Source organism: Pleurodeles waltl, chromosome 9 (genome assembly GCF_031143425.1).
Source record: "Pleurodeles waltl isolate 20211129_DDA chromosome 9, aPleWal1.hap1.20221129, whole genome shotgun sequence".
Taxonomy (NCBI): domain Eukaryota; kingdom Metazoa; phylum Chordata; class Amphibia; order Caudata; family Salamandridae; genus Pleurodeles; species Pleurodeles waltl.
Window position 1 is genome coordinate 226,828,314 of NC_090448.1, and position 23,980 is coordinate 226,852,293.

Below are 23,980 nucleotides of genomic sequence, written 5' to 3' on the forward strand. Positions count from 1 at the left end.
CAATCCAAAGGGTATCCCCTTAAAATGAAAATGTCCTTCTGGGGTAGGAAATGCTGACCTCTCTTTTGCCCCCTCAGAATGGGCTTTCTTCCAGTACCCTAAAGTAAGGTTAAACGTGCTTAGGAATGCGGCAAACCCTAATCTGTCAATCAAGTCATCAGTCTGGGAATGAGGTGAACATTAGTCTTGGTGATTGGGTTGAAAACCCTGTAGACTATACAGAATCTGAGTTTTGGGATGGTGCCCGGTGGGGCAGCTTTGGGTGCCAGCACTACTAGAATGGACCAGGGGCTCAATTCCAACATTTTGGAGAAATCCTCTTTAATGCTGACCCTCACTTTGTCTTTTTTTGTTTTTGACAGGCACTCTGTCCCCAGTTTGTATATCTCAGGTACACAAGTGTGTAAGCCAAGAAGTGAAGGAAAACAGTGAGGCAAACCGTCCTAACAGCTGGCAACATTCCCTCTGTTGTTCTGAGGTCAGAGTAGGAGGGAGATTGACAGCTTCCACTGAGTCTTCTTTCTCCTTACATGACAGGAGGTCAAGAAGAAGTTCACTCCTCCTCCACGCCATCATCTGTCACCAACAGCATGGTGACCTCAGACTTCTCATAGTGGGGTTTGAGGCAATTGATGTGGAATACCCTTAAGGAGTTTCTGGGGGTGCTGAGGTCCACCAAGTAGGTAGCCTCTCCCTTCCTCTCAATCATAAGGCCCTATTCAATGACCTAGAGGGCCCTGGGCTCCACTGGCTCCATAACTCACACCTTCTGGCCAGGCTGAAACTACCAGAATGGCTTTCTGGGCATAACAAAGTTTCATGACTTTCTGGATAGCTTCCAGGTTCTGAGAAGCCTTCTTCCAGAACTTGGGCGTCTGGTTTCTGAGGACTAGCATGCAGGTAAACACATCCTGGGGGCTTCTTGGGAGCTTTCTCCCACATCTCCTTCGCCAGACTGAGCAGTCCCCTAATAGGGTGTCCAAAAAATAAGTTTGAATGAGCTAAACCCAACTCCCTTCTGTGGCATCTCCCTGTAGGCAAAGAGCAGGAATGGTAAGACGATGTCCTACTTCCACATCATGGGCTCAAACATGCCTAGAGTCATGCCATTCAGGGTCTTGTTAAATTTTTTAACACACCCATTGGTCTGTGGATGGTAGGGTGTGGAAAACCTGTAGGCTACCCAGCACTCCTCGCACATGGACATCATGTACACTGACATTATATTGGAGCTCCTGTCAGACACCCCTTCTTTGGGGAACTCCATACGAGTAAAAATTCCCATCAGGGCCCTAGCCACTGCAGGTGCAGCCACAGTCCTCAGAGTAATGGCCTCTGGGTATCCAGTGGCATGGTAGACCAAAACAAGGATAATATTGTTGCCTAGGCAGTTTTGGGGTCCAGCATTGTTGATGACCACTCTTTCAAAGGGGGTGCCAATGACAGGTAGGGGATTCAGGGTGAGTCTTTGGTTCTTTCCCTATTTTCCCACTGGCCTGGTAGGTGAGGCATAACCTGCAGAAAATATCTGAGTATGTCTTCGCCAGGAGCCACTAAAAGTGGGAGCTAAGCCTGGCATAGTTCTTGACCTACCCCCCTAGATGTCTTGCCACGGGCATTTCGTGAGCCAACCCTAGTAGGATGGACATGTAGCATTGGGGGACCACCAACACATGTGGTCCCCCATGCAAAGCTCTCTTAAGCTCACTATACAAGTGGTCATTCTCCCAATAAATTAGGTGATCTCCAGAGGTGTCACTAGCTGCCTAGGCTTCAGTTTGCCACCTCATGCCCTCTAAGGTTTGGAACCCCTTTTGTGCCTTCGGGAGCTCTATTTGCCATCCAGCAAGCTCATGCAGGATTCCTAGGGAGGCAATGTCCTCACCAGTGGGCTCTGGGATGGCCATCTTTGGTGCCCTGTCCATCTGCACCATGGGGTGTTCCAGGGGCTGGCTTCCTACCAGCCCTATCCTTCCCTTTCGTGGCAGCTTCCTGCGCCATTCATCCAGGTTCCAGGCTTCCTTGGCTCCCTGGTGTTATTTCTCTGGACTCAGTTCACCATGAGAACCTGATTCACATTGAACTTTGTATTCCCTACCATTTCACATGTACTGCCTTCCACAACGTCTGTTTCTTGTCTTTCCTGGATTGTAGTTCCATAAACCCTGGATACATTTTTAGGATAACTGCCCTGATATGAAAAAACTGGACCGTCTTCCCAATCTGGAGACATGACAGAGGCACAGAGCTAAATTAATTACAGGAAAATATGAGAAAGAAAGTGATACACTATCAATATAGTATTGTTAGGAAAGAACACAGACACGTCATGGTACTATACAAAGCATCTGAGCTAGACCATTTTAGGGTTAATATGTGAATCATTTAAAGAAGAATTCTTCTCTGGAAACTTTTCACAGTTTTATGCATTCTTACCCAGTCTGCTATCTGTTCATTTCTAGAAAAAACATTATCTGTTATAATTATTTGTATATGTAATTCTTTATTTCTTTTGGTGTTTATGATTTCATGTGGGTTGTAAAGTGGGGGCATTATCAACTCATGACCATGTCAGAATTGTAAAATGGATGCCCAGTCTACCCATTAAAGATCTCATCTACAATCCCTCTAGGACGGCTCGTTTGGTATTCACACTAGTTCAAGTTAATATGAGCTTTTTGTGTTTGTGTGTTGCTTTACCATCAGTTTAGAGACTATGGCCCTCATGACGACCCTGTCGCCAGGATACACTTCCACACACGTCCACATATCCGCACACATACACTCACACATTTCTACACACAAACACACCCCCACTCATCCAAGCAAATGTGACATACACACCCATTCAGACTGACAAACATACACAAACACCGCACTCACACATGCATTCACTCCCCCAAGCGCATACACACATTCACACCCCCCCTGCACTGCATACACGCACTCAACCACTCTCCCCATCCACTGACACAAACACTTACCCCCTCCCTTTCCACATCCAATTGCTCACTCACGCAAACACGCACTCACAAACACTCCCCCTGCATTCACAACATTCACACGCACACACACACACACACACACACACACACCCCTGTCTGACGATCCACTTACATCCCCCGTTGAGGAGGTCGTCCGGGAAGGGACATGTCCTGGCGCTTCAACTGCCGGCAGCGCTTTGCCATCTGGACACCACCACACCGTATTACGGGTTGTAATACGGTGTGCGGTCTCTTTTTGGCGTGATGGTACCGGTGGTGGTACTGCCTCTGCACTGCCAACCGCCAGCACGACTGGTCTCAGAATTCCACCCAATTTCAGGTGGAATTCAGAGATCAGTTGTATTAGGGCAGTCTTAAGACTGCCAGAACTGGCGGTATTTCAGCGCCCGCGGCTTCGGTCTTCATGAGGGTCTATGACAGTGAATTGAAAGTACATTGTTGTTTAAATCCATATCACAGCACTTCAGAAATTGTTGGGGATACTGGGGTTTCTGTTGGAATGTTCTATATTCAGTGGTGGATATTCACGTTTGCTCTAGTTTCATTCTAAACATGATCTTTAAATGTTTCTGTTAGTTTAAGTGTTGATTGGTATTCTACCTCATTTATTTTGCTGACCATTAGTAGTCCATTTGATTAGTCAATGAGGAAAATTCCACAAACTACAATTGTATCCGCTGGAGACAACTTTTGACTGGTCAGTTGGAATTTGTTGGTACAGGGGAGGTTACTCAGACTGATCATCTGATCAGGGAATTCGGGGTTATTACATAATAGTTTTACACTACCTTTCTTTGATCTAGATAGGCAAAGGCTGCAACATGTTTTTATTACCATCCTTTGGATTACCTACTAGTACACTGCCCAGAATCAGGTGAGCAAGGGCGTAGTTAACCACCCGCTATACCAGTTTGAGTGGTGGTGCTACAGGAGCAGGTTCAATTGTTTTATGATTAGACTTAACTTTTATCTTGGGCTTGCAGGTCAGCGCAACTCAGGAGAAAGGGTGACAGAGAAAGAAAAAATATTAAAATGGCAAAGAAAAAAAATAAGATAGAGGCAAGTGTAGTGAGACAGCATTAGGTAAAAAAGTAAAATGCAAATAATGAAAGAAGGAAGGCAAGAGAAGCATGAAGGGAAGGGTAGAAACAAATACAGGAAATAAGGAAAAATATGTACAGGCTGAAAAAGGAAGGAAAAAGAAAAGAAAGATTGAGGGTGGAAAGCAGAAATGGAAGGAACAACAAAAAAAAGAAGAACAATGAAAGAAGAAAACGAAGGAAAACAGAAAAATATATTGCAATAAAGAAGAAATGTGAGACGAAAGGATGGGCAACTGAAGGAAAGAAGAGGCAAAATAATTAACTAATGGAAGAAACACAAAAACAAAATATACAAAGGTGTGAAGAAACAATATGGGCGAGATAAGATTAAAGGGATATGAAGAGGGATGGAATGCTAGAAAAGGTCAGATGGAATGATAGAAGAATAGACAAAATAATATAGATGGAAAGAAAGAAGGAAATAGGGATACAAACAGAGGAAAGATGATGGAAAGAAGGAAGGAAAGAAGCATAAAAGTAAAAAAAAGAAGATGGAAAGGATGAATAAGAGACATAGGCCAGTATTGGTTAATTTGTAGTATTTGACCTAATTATTTTAGCCTTTCTGTGCTATTATTATTTTTGCACCAATTTTTGCAACTTTTCCTCAGGGGTACAATTCCCATGACACCTCAAAGTAGGAGTTGGAATCACTCTCTTTACTTGTGCATATAATGCTATATATTGGTCAAACTGGGGAGTATTTTATTTTTCTGGCTACTCCCTTGCTAGTGAGTGATGAAAGATGATCATAATGGACATTGAGGCCCTCATTACGAATCTGGTGGTCCTAGGACCGCCAGACTCGCTGTGGCGGTCGAACCGCCGCCAATGCAGTGGTCTGACAGCCACATTATGACCGTGGTGAAAGGACCACGGTCCGACTGCTGACACATTTTTGCCAGCCGACGGCCTGGCACTGCCAGCTGCCTTAATGCACCAGAGCAGCACTGCAAGCATTACAGAATTACAACTCCCGTGTCCGCCAGGATTTGCATGGTGGAGACGGGGTGCCAGGGGCCCCGTGGGGCCCCCTGTACTGCCCATGCACTTGGCTCCTAGGGGCAGCCCTGTCACGCTTTTCACTGCCAGAATTACAGGCAGTGAAAAGCGCAACGGGTGCTGCTGCTGCACCCGACTCACCGCAACATTGACGCCGGCTCGTAATGTTGTGGTTAGTTTCCCGCTGGGCCAGCGGAAAATTCATAATAGGGCCAGCGGGCGGAAAACCGAACTGGCGGTCTTCTGACGTCAAACTCGTAATGTGGCCCGGAATCTTCTTTCGTATATAGTCTAGATAGTTTGTAACTGAAATACCAAGTCATTTAATTGAGACACACAGCGAGAATTCTGAGGTTTTCATCACTTTAATTAGAGAAGTGCAGTTTTATAAAAATATTTCTTCTTACTATTAATGGTTTAAATTCTGCTAGATTTGACATAAAGTTCCTAAGGTCAAACTTCATTCTGGTCAGGCCCTCAACTCCCATGTTGGAGAACACTTCTCCCAGATTCTCCTTACTCACTATCATACTGGTATAAACAATAATAACATGAATGTCACCCACCCTTATCATTCAGAGAAATGAGTGTAAAGTTATTTCAATAATGACCTAGCTATAACACCTGATGAGACACTCTGGCCCTCATTATGACATTGGCAGTAAAAAACGCCTACCGCCACTGGCAATGGTCACCAAAAGACCGTCGCCGCGGCTACCAGCCGTCCGCCATAATATGACCACAGACGGACTTCCGCCAGAAGGATGGTGGAAATCCGGCTGTGGTCATGCCGGCGGATGGCGGTACGGTGGCGCTTATGATAATTAATACGGCATGGTGGTGTTCTGCTGGCGGAAGCTGCTGCTGGCAGCAGCGCCCCGTCTCCTGACGGAGGACCCTCTACTCAAAGGTAAGAGGGTGCTCCGACAGGGGAGAGGGGGTGAGAGGGTTGTGTTTGTGTGTGGGGGTGATTGTGTATGTCTGTGCGTGCGTGTTTGCAGGTGTGTGTTGCGTGTTGTATGTGTGTGCATGTTTGGGGGTGTGAGTGCGTGTATGTTGAGTTGTGTGAATGTGTGTCTGTGTGGATGTATGTAAGTTTGTGCGGATGTGTGTGTGAATGGATGTATGCATGCATGGATGAATGTGGGAATGGGTGGATGTATGCAGGTGTGCGTGTGTTCAGGGAGGGGTGTGTATGAAGGGGAAGTCTGCAGAGGAACGGGGTGAGGGGGGAACCTGTGGAGGGGGAGGGTGGTGGGCAAGACCCCTATCAGTGTCAGGGAAAGGATTTCCTGTCACTGATAGTGCCTACCGCCATTTTTGTGGCGGTAAGGAAGCCACAAAAACCATGGCGGTAGGCGGGGTCATAATCCCGCAGGCGGTACAGTGACGGCTGCCAGGCTGGAGATTGATGTCTCCAGCCCGGCGGCCGTTACTGCCGTGATGGTCGGTGTGGTACATTGGCGGGTTGGCTTCAGCCAAACCGCCGATGTCATAATATGGAGGAAAATACCACCAGCCTGTTGGCAGTAATTTCCTCCATATTACCACCGACTGCTGGAGTTGTAATGACCCCCTCACTCTGGAACAAGTGTTCCCTTTTCAATATGTCATCCAAAAACATCCCTACATAATTCATCAAAGAGGTGTCAAAGAGATGTAGTCCAAACTGACTTCCCCTCGTCTCCCGTTTTCTTAAAGATAGAACCCTTTCTCTGATGTCTGTATCCTATTTATGTAGCACATTCCTAAAATGATGTCAGAGATTTTCAACCCTCATAATATTTAGGACCATATTTATACTTTATTAGTGCCGCATTTGCGTCGTTTTTTGACGCAAAATTGGCGCTAACTAACAAAATACAATTGTATTTTGTAGGTGTGCGCTGCTTGTGCGTCAAAATAATGACGCAAATGCGCTGCTAAAAAAGTATAAATATGGTCCTTAGTATTTAAGGTAGAGAGGTCCTTCTCCCCAGATTATCCTGCAAGATACCTTCCTAAGACGATCTTATTTTGGTTATTGCTGGCACTCAGAGAAGATGATGCATGTTGCCTGATCTAGATAAGAGCAGAGCGCCCGAGGAAGGTGGCTACCACATCACATATTTGCCTTTCGCAGGGAAATCTTCCTCTACGGATCGATCTTCAGGTAATGACAACCTGAGCTGTTAACAAGGTATGCAGTGTGGCGCTTCTCCCTGAGAAGCTCTAGACTGCAAGTTACTCTACTATCTGCTCTCCTAAGGTAGCACAAAGAAGTAGGTTTTAGGGTGTTAAGCTTTCAGATGACATTTAACCATGTTAGAAATGTTCATTATATTCTTCTTATTTACAGCATGTTTTCTTGCTGCTTTATGATATCCTTTGTGGTTATTTGAGATTTACTAGGAAGTAGCTTCACTCGGCTGTAATAAATACTTTTAGTTAAAAGTGTCTGATCTTCTTAGTAATATATGTGTGATACTGTGAAGAATGAAATAGGTTTACTGGTATCATGGTGCCCCTGATCCCTTTCTAGGTATTGTTAGTAACACAAACGCAATGACTTCACTTCCACTATGTATCAGGTGAGGTTCTGCCTGACTGCAAAAACCTGTCCTTCACATTTAAAGCTAGTGCATTGAACTAAGCTCACCTGTGCCACCCGTGGGTGGGAAAGCAAACCTTGGAGAACTACCCAAGAGATGTACGATTTAACATTGAAAAACTCTTTCTATTGTGATTTACACCTTTTCTGTAAGCATTTGCTTTACTTAGATTTTCCTCCAGTTTGTAGGCTTCTTTCTATCTTTGAAACAGGAAGCCACATCACAGAGCAATAGGAGGCAGTCTCTAGTTGTAGTAGATTTTAACAATGCTTTCTTTAACCTTGTCTGTTACAATTTCATGTAGGTTGAAGGCAATTCAAAGGCTGGGTGTTTCGCTTAAAAAAGATAAAACTTAACAAAAAGGTTAGAAATGAGATCTACAGAAATAGGTTATACAGAGGAAATCAAACTGACGTTACATTGTTACTGATGCAGAAAAGTTTTTCGCATTTTTGCTAGTGTCTCCTTTAATAGAGCCAGGTGTTCTTCCTTCTCAGGTAAGTAGTTATGAAATTCTACCAGTCCATATGATCAAAATATATTTCTTAGAAATGTTTCTAGAATTGTGATTTTTTAGCTTGAAGTGGATGGTTCTTTTCTAATTTATATACTTGAGACTGACATTATGAAGAGACATTTTAGTGGACAACTTAGAAAATCTTTGATGGATGATTTGTTTAAATTAGGGCTACTATTTAATTATTTATTTTGCTTGGTCAAAATACGAGTTGTGCACTGCGTAGGGATATTGTCTAGTTACTTCCCGGTAATCATTATTACATTGAATCTTATCTTTTTTACATAACAATCTTTACATAATGAGACATGTCTTAGAAATAGGCAATCATTCTAGTCCCCTTGCGATGAGTACATAAATGACTTTACCAGGAAGTCCTTTTTGTAATAGTTGAGAAATATCACAATGTCTGAATGCAGATAGCAAAGGATAAAGGGAGTGAACCAAGGGCAACAAGGAAGAGAGTTAGTCCTGAGTGAAATAAATATTACTGGTAAGTAATCCGAAAAATGCCACTTTGGTCCAACTCATTCATCACAGTCTGTGTAGCATGGAAAATATAAACAGCAATGCCAAATTGTTGACTGATAACCGTCAGCACTCAGTCAAACATTATGCACAGCTCATGATCCTAGATGGAGTACAAGCTGCAAAGCACTTCTTAGAAAGAAAAATTAATGGCTGATGAATCATTAATTGAATATCTACAAAACATTGTCACTGTAAACTCCTTCTTTGAAGTCTTGATATCATCCACAGTTGAGAATGCAGTGTTATCAATATATGAAAATGAAGTAAAGGATCAGAAGGCTGAAACAAATAACTATAGGGCCACAAGGGAACATCAGCCTCAATTTATTTGTCCAATTTCTAGAAGTGACCATGCTTATTCAATGTATATTCAGAGGTAGCGGAGGCTTAATAATTTTACATGGACCACAGGTGGTTTGTGAGTGAAATACTCGTCTAACTGAGAAGGTCACATTGAAAAGACACAGAGGGGGTGATTCCAAGCTTGCCGCCAAGCGGCCGCCGTGCGGCCGCAATAACGCGGCCCCCATTCCAACATTCCCGCGGGGCCGGCGGGCGCTAACTATGTTAGCGCCTGCCGGCCCAGCGGGAATGAGGCCGCAACACAGGAGCCAGCTCCTAATGGAGCCGGCAGTGTTGCGGCCGTGCGACGGGTGCAGTTGCACCCGTCGTGCTTTTCACTGTCTGCCATGCAGACAGTGAAAAGCAGGCCGGGGCCCTGTTAGGGGGCCCCTGCACTGCCCATCCCAGTGGCATGGGCAGTGCAGGGGCCCCCAGGGGCCCCAAGACACCCCTTACCGCCAGCCTCTTCCTGGCGGTGAAAACCGCCAGAAACAGGCTGGCGGTAAGGGGGTCATAATCCCCAGGGCAGCGCTGCCCTGGCGGATTATAGCCGCCGGGGCAGAAATGGCGGAAAAAAACGCCGGCCCCGGCGGTCCGACGACGGCTTTACCGCTGCGGTCGGAATGGGAAAAAAAGCACCGCCAGCCTGTTGGCGGTGCTTGCGGTCAGAATGGCCCTGGCGGTCTCGAACCGCCAGGGTCAGAATGACCCCCAGAATCTCTCAAAACAGCAAAATCTGGGACACACTAAAACAGCATAACAAACGTTTGTTACAAAATATCATCAAATAACAAAATCCCACCATTTGGCAATCCTCACCCAAAGAAGAGCACCACAGGTCGATCCCCACCTATCCTGATGCAAGAACGATCATAGTTTCCAGCATAGTAACCTTGGAGATGGCAGCATGAGGCATTACAAGCCCCACATGCACAAGGGCACAAAGATCCTGTAAGTCACCTTCCCCCACCCCATGGGTAGACTGGCCATTCTGTCACTCTGGTATTTTCCTGGCGGGCTGTAGGCTAGGAAGCTGGTTTCAGAACATGATGGAGCACCTTCACCCAACCCCCACCCCCATTTTAGTTGAGGCTTCCTACAACATGGGGCTGGTTTGAACATTTTTGCCAAGGCTAATTTTGGTTTGCCAAGCCCAGCCCAGCACTGATGCCCACCTTTCATCCCAATACCCAGTAGATGCTAGGGAGCAACCTGTGTCCTTCTCACTGTTTGAATATTGGGTATTCCAGTGAATAGTCATAATAAGAATCACAGGGGAAGACTGACCGCATAACTGTCTTATAATACCAGCCATAAGAAAATCAGCACCAATTGACTAACAGCTAAGGATCATTCCAGCCAGTAGGCCAAATAGGATGTAATCCAATGTTGAAGCATCACCAGTGTGTTGGGTAAAAAGAAGGACAAATATGTCAGACTTGAACAAGAAGAGCACAAGAGCAAGCCTAGACCAGGCAACCTTCAATCAGAAGTATGAAATTGTGCGTGTGCACATCCCTGATGGAGGATAGACAATGGTACACCATCATGAAAGAGACAGTCTTCCAATCAGCTGTATATGTCAGAAAACACAAAAGAGCAGAAATACCTAAAGACACAAACATGCATGCAAGCAAGCCAGAAAGAGCAGCTATTCACAGCACTGTGTCAAATCTCAGCACACGCTACATATAAAAAAAGAGAAGACTTTTAACAGGATCATGTAATTTAGCATAGTAGGACAGGAACCACAACACCATATCCAATGAAAGATCCACAGAGAATGCCCAAACCTCAGCCCCATAAACAGCGATGCGAGACAAAGATGTGAATAACTGTGAAGAGAAAAGAAATCAAGAGCAAACACCAGGCTTCTGTTTCAAGAGTCTGATAATTTGTATGTGACATCATGGGCAAACACTACTATTGAATACCTAGGAAACAGTCTGCACTAGTTAGATAATTGTCAAAGTGGACTCATTGTGTATAATAGAGTATTCACTTTGTACAGTTTGTTCTCAGCAGACCGATCAACAAATAAAATCCAGATTGCATATTCAGAGCTTGTTGCAACACTCCTCAGTACCTCGAGAAAGGAACCAAATATGGAATGCAATGACAAATATTAATAATTTATCAGTCATTAATAGAAGAAAAACACACTTGTCACATAAGTGCAGGAGCAGCAGCACCAATGTGGTGTTTTGCTTCTTCTACAGGAATGGCTCAGCCACTAACATAGGAGTTAAGGCCATGGTCTTAAGATCAAGAGGTAAGCTGCCTTACTGCTCTTAATGCCAGTGATATTCGGCAAAGATGCCTCAAAACAATGACATTGTGGGAGGCTTTGGATTGACCTGCATAGCAACTCCTCACTCAGGAGTGTTTCCACAGACGTTGCACTTTTTCCCAACCTAGAAGAAGAAGAAGTGGCTCCATCAGGAAGACAGGCAGGCAGGAGAAGAGGGTGAATTCATTCTACACAGCAGATCATTACTCCCAGTTTGTTAAAAAAAAAAACACACAATGTCCTGGACTTGTCCACTGTAAAAGAGGATGGCCTACAGCTCTCACCAGCTGTATCCCTCCCCATGACATCCAGGAAGTGATAATCTCTCAGAAGGTTACTTACTAGGTTGCAGGGAGGAAGTTGTTGGCTATGCCACACAGCTGGACAATTACCAACCTTGATACACACCAAAAACAGAAGTAGTATAGTAAGACCTGGGACTAGCACAGTTAGGAGTGTCCCACCTCTTGTGGGTCACAATAAGCCACACGAGGAAATGGCAGGCCTTTGGGATATCAATCAATCAAGGCCCATCCTGATAAGGAATAGATAAACCAATTGAGGACTGCAGAAGCAGAACCTCTCCACAGCACATCCCAAACAAAGCAAACAATGCAAACCAGAGACAAGGGAAAGTTTGCTAAATACAAGGCAGCACTCAGCACCCAGCGAATACTCTGCTTCACACAGACAGACAAAACAGGACATCATGGTGAAGGACCATCTATTATATCCTCAAGGCTAGGAGGAGGGGCTACATTTTGTTTTAGTGCAAGGAATGTGATGGGGAGTATGGAATAAGTGGTAAAAGTATTCTTATGTGAGGACATGTTGGTTAATCTACATCCCTTAGAATGTTTAACAGTTTGGTAGAGGGCTGAAAATCACAGACCAGTACAGTACATGGCTTCAAAGGCAGTTCACACCCATAGAGGCATAACGTAATTATCAATTGTGAGTTAATTAGTTGAACTGTAAGTCTGCATGAGTGCAAAATACACTCAGTCCACGTCTTGAAAGTGGATGCGCTATGGACACCTGTTTGGCTCTAAAGCATTCATTATGAGATACTTATAATTTCCAAATAAATAGAAACAGGAGGGACAGGCTTTTGGCATTACGGGTAATGTAGAAACAATGCAGGCGCACATAGTTTCCCTGGGTACTTCAGCTGCTCAAACGTTCTCAGTGAAAATTTGGGAAGGAAAGAGGAATCAAAAGAGATTGGATGCATTAAATATGAGTGGTCTAAGTAGTCCCTATTCTTAAATCGCTCCTCAGGGTCCAACTCTTAATGTGTGGTATTTTGACCCCAGAGATACCACCCTGGGCACTAATGGTATCTCTCGGGCTGGAATAACCATAGCTATTAACTGGCCACTCATAATAAGGACTGAAGTGGTGTTTCTCGTTGGCAATGATAACAGACATACTATTCTTGGAGATTGCTTCCACTATTGCTTATTGAATATCTTCTCTGTGTGTACATGGATTTCTTCATCAGCCATTACTCAGTGTAGCAAATGTTTGTCAAGGACTTTGCACTCCTATGTTACATACACACACATAAGTAAGATATATATACATTTGAACATATACTCACAGCTTTCAGATATGCAACATTACTGTGACGAATGTCTTTTAATAGCTGGTCTCGTGGTGTAAGTTCAACAACGGGCGGCGGTCGTCTTCTTGGAACCGGTTTGAGAGTCTTGATTACATTGCGGAGGCTGGCTCTGTCTGAAGATATTGTCTCATCTGGCATACGAGACTTTGGTGTGGTTCTCCGTAATGTGACTGTATCACGGAGGCTGGGCTTCTGTGGTGATTCTGTGTATAATGAGGATAGTTTATCATCCTTCATACTAGACTTTGGCTTGGCTCTCTTTAGTGTGACTGTATCACGCAGACTGGGTGCTTGAGGTGTTTCTGTGTGTTGTTGGAAAATAGATTTTGGTTTCATCTTATTCAGTTTGACCTCTGTGAATGATGAAGCCCCTGCACTGCTCTGCTTTTCAGGGATGGTATTTGTCTTCTCAATTTTTCTGTTCTCATACTTGGTTGGTGCAACAAAGGAGATAGACTCCTCTGTAATACTTTGAAGGCCAGAGTTGGGTTGAGGCCTACCTAACATTTCCCACAATCCAGGTGGCAGACCATATCCATTTTCTAGCATAGCTATGATCTCATTTTCATCTTTCACTTGCTGCTGCCTCTGATCCTCTTTCCGTTTTTGTCTTTGTCTATCCAGATTTCGAGTGAGTAAATTGGTAACAACCATTCTAGGACCTGGCAGCTCAAAATGATAACCAATCTTCAGCAAGGTATTGTTTGCCTTCAGGAGTCGGGAAATCTCCATTTCTGCATGATGGCCTAACATATGCCTCTGATTGTGAAACCGCAGTTCAGTTAAAACCTCATTGAACTGCAGACATCTCATGATTGCTACAATTCCTTTACCTGTGATGAAGTTTGACTCAATGTTCAGAGTGGTGATGCTCCTATTTTCTCGTAGCATATTGGCTATTGCGAATGCTACATTTTCGTCAGCTCCAACGTTGGCTAAGCTGAAGGTTTTTACATGTTTGTTCTTTTTCATGGCATTTACAAAGTTCACTAGCATCTCCTTTGGGATATTTTCAATGTTGTTGAGGTTGATTTCCTTCAGAGCAGGATCGTTTTTCCGAACACCTTCCAGTGATTCATCTAAATTGGTTTGGTTCCCTGAGGGCCTTGCACTCATCTTAATGAAACTTGTGTCCAATGCCAATTTCTTTGGCAGGTTTAATTTTGAAATTTTCTTTTCGCTTGGTTCTTTGATTTCCTTTTCTTCCACTTGCTCTGTGGTTTCACTAACGATCTGTTGGTGTTTCCTGTTGTGACTATGTTGCTCGATCTCTGTGCTCTCAGTTGTATCCCCATTTTGTTTGCACTCATTGTGTACTACGGGTTCTGTGTTTTTATCTAAACAAGGTGTTGTTACATTCACTTTTTCACTTGAAGCAGCAGCATCTTCTACATTGAGCTGTGATAGGAAATGAGATTCATTTTCTTTATTTTCATTTCTCCTTTCCATGGTACACTTATTTTCCAGTTCAGTTTCTTTTTTCCCTCCTATATTCCTTTCAGTTGATCCATTTAGATCCTGGGTCTTTATTACCGCTTTGGCATTTTCAATGGGGATTTCTTCTTTATCTTCTAGACTTTTCTAAAGAAAGATTGTAAAGAGTTGAAGTACATTTCATATTAATCTTTCCCATTTATTGTTATGACATATATGATGTGATCAAAATAAATACATATAAATATGAGCTGTTGTCTGTTTTGATTTGTTTACCTTGCTGGTTCTATTTCACTGTCCTTTGCTTTTTGTTGGTCAGACTCCACTTATAGCTTCTCTAGGGTCTTACCTTAATCATTGTTATCAGTATGTTCTTGACTCACCTGGACCACTGGGAATGTCAAAAGCTCATTTCAAAGGGTGAACAAAAGCTACAGAATGTTAGACTTGCTTTCCTGCTTCAAGAAGAAGATTTGTGATTGTACAATATGCAATGGTTAACATTGAACTGGGAAATGTTCAACTTATATCTCAGCTAAGTATGTCCTAAGGGCCATATTTATACTTTTCGACGCACAACTGCGCCAACGCAGTTGTGCGTCAAAAAATTTAACGCCGGCTAACGCCATTCTGAAGCGCCATGCGGGCGCCGTATTTATTCAATGACGTTAGCCGGCGTTAGCCGACGCTGCGGAGTGGTGTGCGTCAAAAAAAATGACACACACCAGGCAGCGCCGGTGTAGGGGAAAATGGAGCTTGGGCGTAAAAAAATGGGGCAAGTCAGGCTGAGGCAAAATTATCGCCTCAACCCGATTTACTCCATTTTTTTTTTACGCCCAGATGCCATTAACATGACTCCTGTCGTAGCAAAGACAGGAGTCATGCCCCCTTGCCCAATGGCCATGCCCAGGGGACTTTTGTCTCCTGGGCATGGTCATTGGGCATAGTGGCATGTAGGGGGGCACAAATCAGGCCCCCCTATGCCACAAAAAAAAAAAAAAATACTTACCAGCACTTACCTTAATGTCCCAGGGGTGGGTCCCTCCATCCTTGGGCGTCCTCCTGGGGTGGGCAAGGGTGGCAGGGGGTGTCCCTGGGGCCATGGGAGGGCACCTCTGGGCTCCTTCCGAGCCCACAGGTCCCTTAACGCCTGCCCTGAGCAGGCGTTAAAAAATTACGCTAACGCGGCTAGATGTCATTTTTTTTTACCCGCCCACTCCCGTGCGTCATTTTTGCACGGGAGTGTAAATAAGGCGCACAGACCTGGGAGTCATTTTTTAGACAGGAACGCCTACCTTGCATATCATTAACGCAAGGTAGGTGTCCACGCTAAAAAATGACGCAAACTCCATGAACTTTGGCGCTAGATGCGTCTAACGCCAAAGTATAAATATGGAGTTCGTTTTGCGTCGAATTTGCGTTAAAAAAAACGACGCAAATCGGGCGCAAACAGAGTATAAATATGGCCCTAAGTGTTTAAGGGGGCAGTCAGTTTGCACAGCCCTAAGAACTCAGGGGGTCATTATGACCCCGGCGGTGAGTGGTAATGTGGCGGCAGTACCGCCAACAGGCAGGCGGTACATACCGTCACATTATGAGAATAGCGGGTTGGCTGCATCCACACTGCCACTTCTCCATTCAGACCGCCAAGGCGGTAGCAGCCACCGGGCCAGAGATATCAATCGCTAGCCCGGCGGCCGCTCTAGTACCGCCGGCGGCTTTTTTAACCAGTCTACCACCATGGTTTTCGTGGCGTTGGCGTACCAATGCCACGAAAACCATGGTGGTAGGCCCTGCAGGTGACAGGGAATTCCTTGCCTGTCATTGGTAGGCGGCTCACCCATCCCCCAGCACTCCCCAAATGCCCCTGCCTTCATCCACGCTCCCCCCTTCCGATCCGCCACCCCAATACACGTACACACCCGCAGACACACACTCATTCACACTGGCATAAACACATTCATACACGCATACATCCAGTCATGCTTGTCCACATTCGTACACACATTCACACTGACATGCAGACACGCACTCACATTACCATTCTTAAACGCATTCACACACATCCATACACCCATGCAAACACCACACACACAGACGCATTCACACACACACTCACACATTCATGCACACAACCCCACACACACACAGAGAACACCCCCCACCTCCCTCCCCTGTCGGAAGCCCAACTTACCTTCTACCAGGTGATCTTCCAGCAGGGAATGGGAAGGGGCGCTGCTACAGCCAGCAGAACACCGCCAGGCCGTATCACAAGTCATGATACGTCTGGAAGCGGTCTACTGGTGTAGCGGTGCTGGTGGTAGCAGGGCCACCTTACCACCATCTGCCAGTATGATCACTGCTGGATTTCTGCCCTTCTTGTGGCGGAAGTCCGGCTGTGGTCATAATCTGGTGGACGGATGGTAGCCACAGTGACGGTCTTTTGGCGGCCGTCACCGTGGCAGTAGGTGTTTTTTACTGCCAAGGACATAATTAAGGCCTCGATCTCTTTGTGCACCTTCATCCCAGAGTACTTTGACTACTCTTGCAAGTTCCTTTCCAGCTTGCCTCCAATTATTTAAAGGCTCGCCCTTTAATAATCCTCGACCAAAGCCTGGAGAAAGAGCTTTTAACGCTGAAAATGACTGCACATCTACTAAGAACTATTTGTACTTTCGAGCACATCCTATAATCTTTAGCACGAAACCGTATAATCAGGCTGTGCAACAGCTAATTAAGGTCTAAGCTTATGATTCTCTAATCTTAGCACAATGGGTGACTTCTTTGTCATCACATGCCATGTGCAAGCTTGTTCATAATGCCATGAAAATACAGTCACTGTGGAGAATGTATTAATTGTGCATTATATGGTATAAAATAAAATAATTTGTTGATACATCCCGATTACAAGTGTATATAAATTGGCAATTTATTTGATAAAACACTAATGATAATGTTTCTCTTGAAGAGGAAGTCACTAAAGCAAAGCAACAGACCTAAAGCCAAATCAACCATGTCTTACAACATATTCTGAGGTTGCATGTCACAATACCAGCCCCAGCCCCTGCTCTAAATTCATTGCTTCTTGATTGATTGTAGTATTGTTTATATGAAGATTTGTTCCTTACATAAACATGCCACAGATATAAAAAAATAAGTTAGACATTTTCTTACTTACGGAAACCTGATTTTCAGGTGCTTTCTCCTTGGACAAGACAGTCAGGGATGAGGTGGCTGTCATTAATTAAAACAATATAAATATCTACACAGCCAGTTACTATTCTAAAAGAGACCAAAACCCTTTCAAAGTATTGACATTGAAAACTTCCACTATCACAATATCACTGAGTTACTGCGATCCTACATATTTGAAGCTCTTCCCATCAGAGTATTATGAGCAGTTATGCGCCTTAATCCCTTCTTGTTCCTAGTTGGTCAATGGAGATTTCAATTATTCTTCAGACAATGGCCTGGCCCCTCCCAACAATAAGATATTCTCAGAGCTATTAAATCTCCGAAATATGATTTACAATATTCATAAGCCAACTCATGGCGAAGGCCACATAAAATTAATCAACTTGGAAATCCTCCTGAAGAACAGATCAAAACCTTAGAGGACACCTCTTATACTATTCATAGTTGCATGGAGTTACAAAGTAAGACATTTAATTATGTGATATCCACTGTAGCTAATACACATGCTCCCATAACTTTCAAACAAATATCTAATCACAGAAAAGCCGGGCAGCGTGATATACACATGAATTAACAAAGACCAAAACCAAATTACGATAACCAGTGAAGAAACTATGAAATTGGAGACAAATATGCATATAAAAATGAAATGGCAAAATATAAAAATCTGGTTTGTAGTAAGATTATTACTTCTAGCAGCTCACAAAAAGCAGATTTTCTAATATTTAACAAATTATCCTAAGCATCCAAAATAACTCAAGATTTCAATTCCTCACAGGAAATCTGCGATCAACTAAATAACTATTTTTTGAGAAAAATTATCTCTTATGTACAGAGATTGGAAAAAGACACTTTTCATTAGCAATCATGGACTCTGTCCCCTATACCACGAACTTTCCCAATTATAATTTATGATGATCTAACCCTATCACTACCCCAACTAAAATCAGGCTCATTTCACAACCATTATCCACTTCAGAACTTCAAACAACTCCTAAGCATTATCTTACAGCCTCTTTCCTCTACCCTAAACTCATCATTAGAACAAGGCATAGTTCCTCAACCACTGGAAGCTGCTACAGGTATCTCAATACCCAAAAAACAGAATTCAGATCCTTCTAATCCGAAAAACGTCCATCCCATATCATTATTGCCTGCAGAGTCAAGTGACTGTGTAACCACCTTCAAAATGTCAGTATCCATGGAAACTCTCAAAATGGTTTGTGTCCGGCGTGTTATGGAAACAGCCCTCCTCTCTGTCAAGCGCAACCTAAGACAGGAACTGGATCAGAGACCTGTAAGTGCCATGACCCTATTAGATCTGTTGGCCACTTTTGACACAGTTGATCGTTCCATACTTATTGATCAATTCAAAGTGTCTGCTATTGATAGCATTACACTGGTACAGTTTAGGCCCTTTCTCAGGGATCATACCCAATCAGTTACACTATTACAGTTTGATGCTAAAAACGTCTAGTGAATTATTGTGTTCCCCCAGTGAAAGCCCTGCTGTTCATCGATGGGTGCATTTGTTATCTGAGGAATTGTCAGATTGATTCCCCAGAAATGGCAGGGTCTAAAGTGCCGGAACTGTTCTTTGCTGATGACACTCTTCTTATTTCAAAAACCCTACCGGGACTAAACACTCTCCTGGGGAAGTCTGCCTTATTCTGTAAGGACCATGGCCTGGAAATAAATAGCAATAAAACAAAGTTTTTGGTATTTGCTCATCAGAAGAGAACTAGAGGGAACCTGGTCCTGGATGGTGTTAGATTAGAAAAGGTGGCTAAAATTGACTATCTGGGCGTGAGATTGAGTGATTTCCACAAATGGCCGGCCCAGATTGAAAAAAGCTCCTTGATCCTTAAGCATATAGCTGGGTCTCTACTTAGACTTGTCAGCAGGGCAGCTTCATATTCACTTTCACCAGCGGTAGAGATCTATAAGGCCCAAGCCTGTGGGTTGGTGTTATATGGGGCTGACTTATGGGGCAATTGCAAACTTGATCAGTTGGATCTTGGTGAAAATTTATTTTATGAAATACTTGCTGAGTCTACCAAAAACTGCCCCTATATTACCCCTGAGGCTAGATTTAAATCTCAGATATATTTCTGACATAGCCCGTATATTGTTTTGGATCAGACTATGGACCACAGAGGAATTGGCCCCATACAGAGATTATCTCAGGAAGATAGCTGATAATCGCTTAGCTTCTACATTCTCTGGGTTGCCCATGCAAGAACTTGGTTGCTCAGACAGCCTGTCCGATTATTGGTTGAACCTTTCTTCCATAGCCAAAAATGATTAGGAAATTGTCAAAACTAATTATTGGGACACTGTTTTCTGCAGCAGAATTGCGGCTGTGCCATCAGGCAGCCTGACTAATCTTTGTCTATTCTTTAAGTGTGATTTTCACTTCAAAGAGTTTATGAATTATGTGTGTGAGTCTTTGATGAAATCCCTTTTCATTAAGTTTAAATTGAGGATTCTCCCGCTGGCTACCTTCTGTGCTACTTGGAACAAAGGCACTGGGACGCCCAACAGCTTATGCCCAATGGGATGTCTGAGTGCTGAAAATGAAGAACATGTTTTATCCTTTTGCAGTGCTTATGCAAAACAGTGTGCTCGCTGGATTGCTCCCCTTTGTAGGCTTTTTCTTTTTGAAAATCGGCATATAATTCTGAGGATCTGTAAGTCAGACAACAGGTGCATCATTGTCTATTCAGTTTCCAATTTTCTGCACTCTATTTGGAATATTAGACTGAAGGTTGTTGGGGCTAGTAGACCTTAGAAGGTAATTTACTGGGGCTTCATAGCTTTATTAAAAAAAGAATTCATTCTTAAGGAGGTAAAACATATGACTATACAGTTTAAATTTTCCAAAAGCAATCCAACAGCGTCTATGTAGCACACAGACAACCTAAAGTGCAAATGCCTAAACACTGATAGCTTAATACTTATTTATCAAAGCAAAGAAAGAAAGTAAGTTATTAACTCTATCACTTATATGAAATGTGAGGATAGCATAGCATAATATACAGGTATACTAAATCTTGTTAACCAATGAATATACATATTCCTTCTACAAGCAACCTAGGACAGATAACCTAGGCTTTCTGACACAACCGCTAAAGATTTTCCTGTACAATGACATAATTTCAAGCAATTACAGTTTGGAATGACTACCATTAATTACTATAAGCGTCAGATCTATTGGAATCTTAAAACTGGATCTAACAAACGTTTCCTCTCAGTGTCAAAAGTTGTGCAAAAAACAAATACATGGAACAGTGACAATGTACAATATTTGGAAAGAGGGCAGGTGATAATGGCTGTTCCATCCTGATCGCTCTTCTTCCATTGTACGAAGGATGGCACCTGGTCAAGCCTGTCCTTCAAAGGTAACCTTCTAGTATGAATACTATGAATATCCCTCAGAGATGGTTGTAGGTCTGCACTGTATTCTTTGAGCAGTCAATGCCCCAGTGGATGTCTTCTGTCCACATCTTCTAAGTCATGATTTTCAGATTTTTCTTTAACCATTCACTTCATTACTTATTAACAATGGACCACTGGACTACTTCTTATGCTTGCTGTTACAGGTATGTTCAACCTTTCCATTTTTTTTAAGGCTTACAGTTTATGGGGCTGATTTTTTGACAGTAAGTGACATTTAATTAGGTGCCTCCTGAGCAGACTTGGTTAGACAAGCCCAGTAATTGAGAACTTTTTGTTGGTACTTAAATGCTATATTAGTAGCCTCTGGAGAGGCCTAGCATTTTTTCCAGATATTCATTTCAATAACCGCTAGAAGGGTGATTCAAATATATGATTCTTTAAGGGTTTCCACTTATTTACTCGCCACTGCAGTTGATATTAATTCCTGTTGGGCTTTGAAATTAAGATTGTATCTAAAAAAGAGGTCCTAGGTACTTGTATTCTTTCACCACCTCCAATTGCTCTCCATTCAGCCACCACTTCTGGCGTGTTTTCTGGATGATTTTGCTAGAGAATAGCATCCGTTTAGTTTTAGAAGTGTTGACAAGCAAATTGTTTTTTTGTACAAAATGCTGAAAAATGTGTTTAGGTGCCTCTGGAAGTCCCACAAGAGTGATATCTAATAAAACGGTGCCATCAAGAAGTGAAATAATACTCTCTTCTCCCCGCGTTGATGGAAATGCACAAACCTTCCTTAGTTTTGTAGGGGCGTCTGCGGCATATATGGATAAATGGAGTGGGACTCGTATGTATCCTAGCCTTAAGCCATTCGGTGTGTGTATTTTCCTTGATAAAGCTCCGTTCCTACCCAGTCCGCTTCTTGTCCATGACCCCTCATAAAGTTGAATTAATAAATTTAACAATCCATTAACAGTCCATGTTGTACATTGCAATTTTATCATTTTTTTTCAAAGGAGGGCACAGTTAATCGTGTCGAGTGCTGTTGATAAGTCTATATATGAGACGTAGAGGGGCTGTTTTCATCTAAAGGCATAATTTTTGGCAGGCAATTTCAGGATCAATATCAGGCAACCACTCACTGTGCTTTCGGGAGCGCTCCCTCCTTGAGAGCCCATGCGTCCATTAGCCTCAGGAGCTCCTCAGCAGCGTGGCACCTGCTCCTATATTACTGTGGTTTATTGCGATTTTCTGTGGGTTATTGCTGGAAGCAAAGACTGTTAAACACTCAGAATCTCTCACTCTTCTCTGTGGGGCTCCTGCAAGCTGCACCGGCCCCACCTTCACATCGCCTCACTATTCCCACCTATGTTAAGTCCGGGCCCCCGTCGCCTGCTGACTCCACACCCCAATCACCCACCTAAGCCTGCACCACAGACCACACTTACCAGTAGTTTCCGCTGCTGTAAGTGAGGAGCTCTGTGTCTGCCACAAAAAAAGTTGTGGTAGAGCAGCGGCACAGCAGGTTAATGAGCCAGCCAGGGGCCCGCAAAAAACAGTCAGAGGCATGAGGAACTAGCTGAGGCAGACAGGGAACCATGCTGGAGGAGAAAAAGAACAGGGGGATACAAGTGCACTCGGACAATTCTGCGATCAGCCTGCAACAGTGTTTCATGTTAGGACACATGAAGGAAGATTGGGCCGGCAGGCAGAAACCCATAATAGGACAGGCGGGGTTCAGGCCGCCGTGTGGCCTGAGGCACTGTATCTATGCTCAATTATCAGTCTTAAAATTGACGTCAAATACGTGATTGTCAAGATTCAGTTGTAAGTCCTGTCATCATAAGTGTTCACATTGTGATCCTCCCTCTGACATGTACTACGCTTCAGAACATGAGTGACAAATCAATTACTGATTACCAGTTATAGAATGACACACCTCCACTGTATTCTTTTCACTAAAACCACGGTGCTGTTTTACAGTATGATTTGTGCTCCGTATGCTTCTCTTGGCCAGAGCCTGCTGCCCACCTGAACATCAATTCACACCTCCCAGCCCCCTACCCAGATTTTGAAGGCCTTCTATATATGTCGAGTTAAGTATAGTAAACATACAATAAAACTTCTTATAATTACCATATCGATATTTATGGTTGTCTACATTTGTGCTATAATATTCGTGTATCACAATATGAGTATGTAATATTCTGGCATCATACCTATTCTATATTAAGTGTTGGGCATTTTTTCATTCGAGCTCTTGGTAAATGTCACAAATCTGGCACCAGGATCAGATTGAGCATAGTGGATAAGCTCAGAGAATGGCAAATTACACAGTGGAGGTAGACAGTGAGGTATATGTTTTTTGCAGATACCAGTAACAAGCATGAACACAATGGGGAACAAGTGGCAAAGGCATAGAGTTGCACTACAGCAGCTCATATTTTATAATTCTACTTTTCTTTTTCACAGTGCCAAATCGGAATCCTGCTCATCCCGTCCACTATTCTACTGGTGCAGAGTGTAGCAGGCATATGGATATTCATCAAATGTGGATGCTCTTCCATTATGAAGTATGTGCTTGATCTTAGTAGTCTCTTGTAACTACTATTTTGCCTCCAAACTCAGAAGAAATAGAATGACAAGAGGTCATAGTTGTTTGAGAATTCATCTAAAGACACCGAAATATAAATTTACTTTTACTTTTAATTAGGGGTGCTCACAGTGCTAAGTTTCCTATCTTCAATTTGGCAGCAACACGGCACTTCTTTACATAGCATCAAAACTAGCAAAATACTACATTTTACAGCTGCTTAGAAATCTGTCAAGTCTCACGGGGCTACACAATTCACAATAGGACACGATTTCTATGCAAATCATGCACTTGATAACCCATTCAGTATTCATCATGTACAGCAGCACTTGCTTAGGATATACAACCACTTTA

The 23,980-nt window shown here is 43.4% G+C and overlaps 1 protein-coding gene across 1 annotated transcript in view; it reads right to left on the reverse strand.

Annotated features, from left to right (window-relative positions):
* LMOD3 (leiomodin 3) overlaps nucleotides 1-23,980 on the reverse strand; it is a 71,645-nt gene that overhangs the window by 18,257 nt on the left and 29,408 nt on the right. The window contains exon 2 of the mRNA XM_069206588.1: nucleotides 12,985-14,589. Within this exon, the coding sequence (XP_069062689.1) occupies nucleotides 12,985-14,589 (1,605 nt within the window). The remainder of the gene's footprint in view (nucleotides 1-12,984; nucleotides 14,590-23,980) is intronic.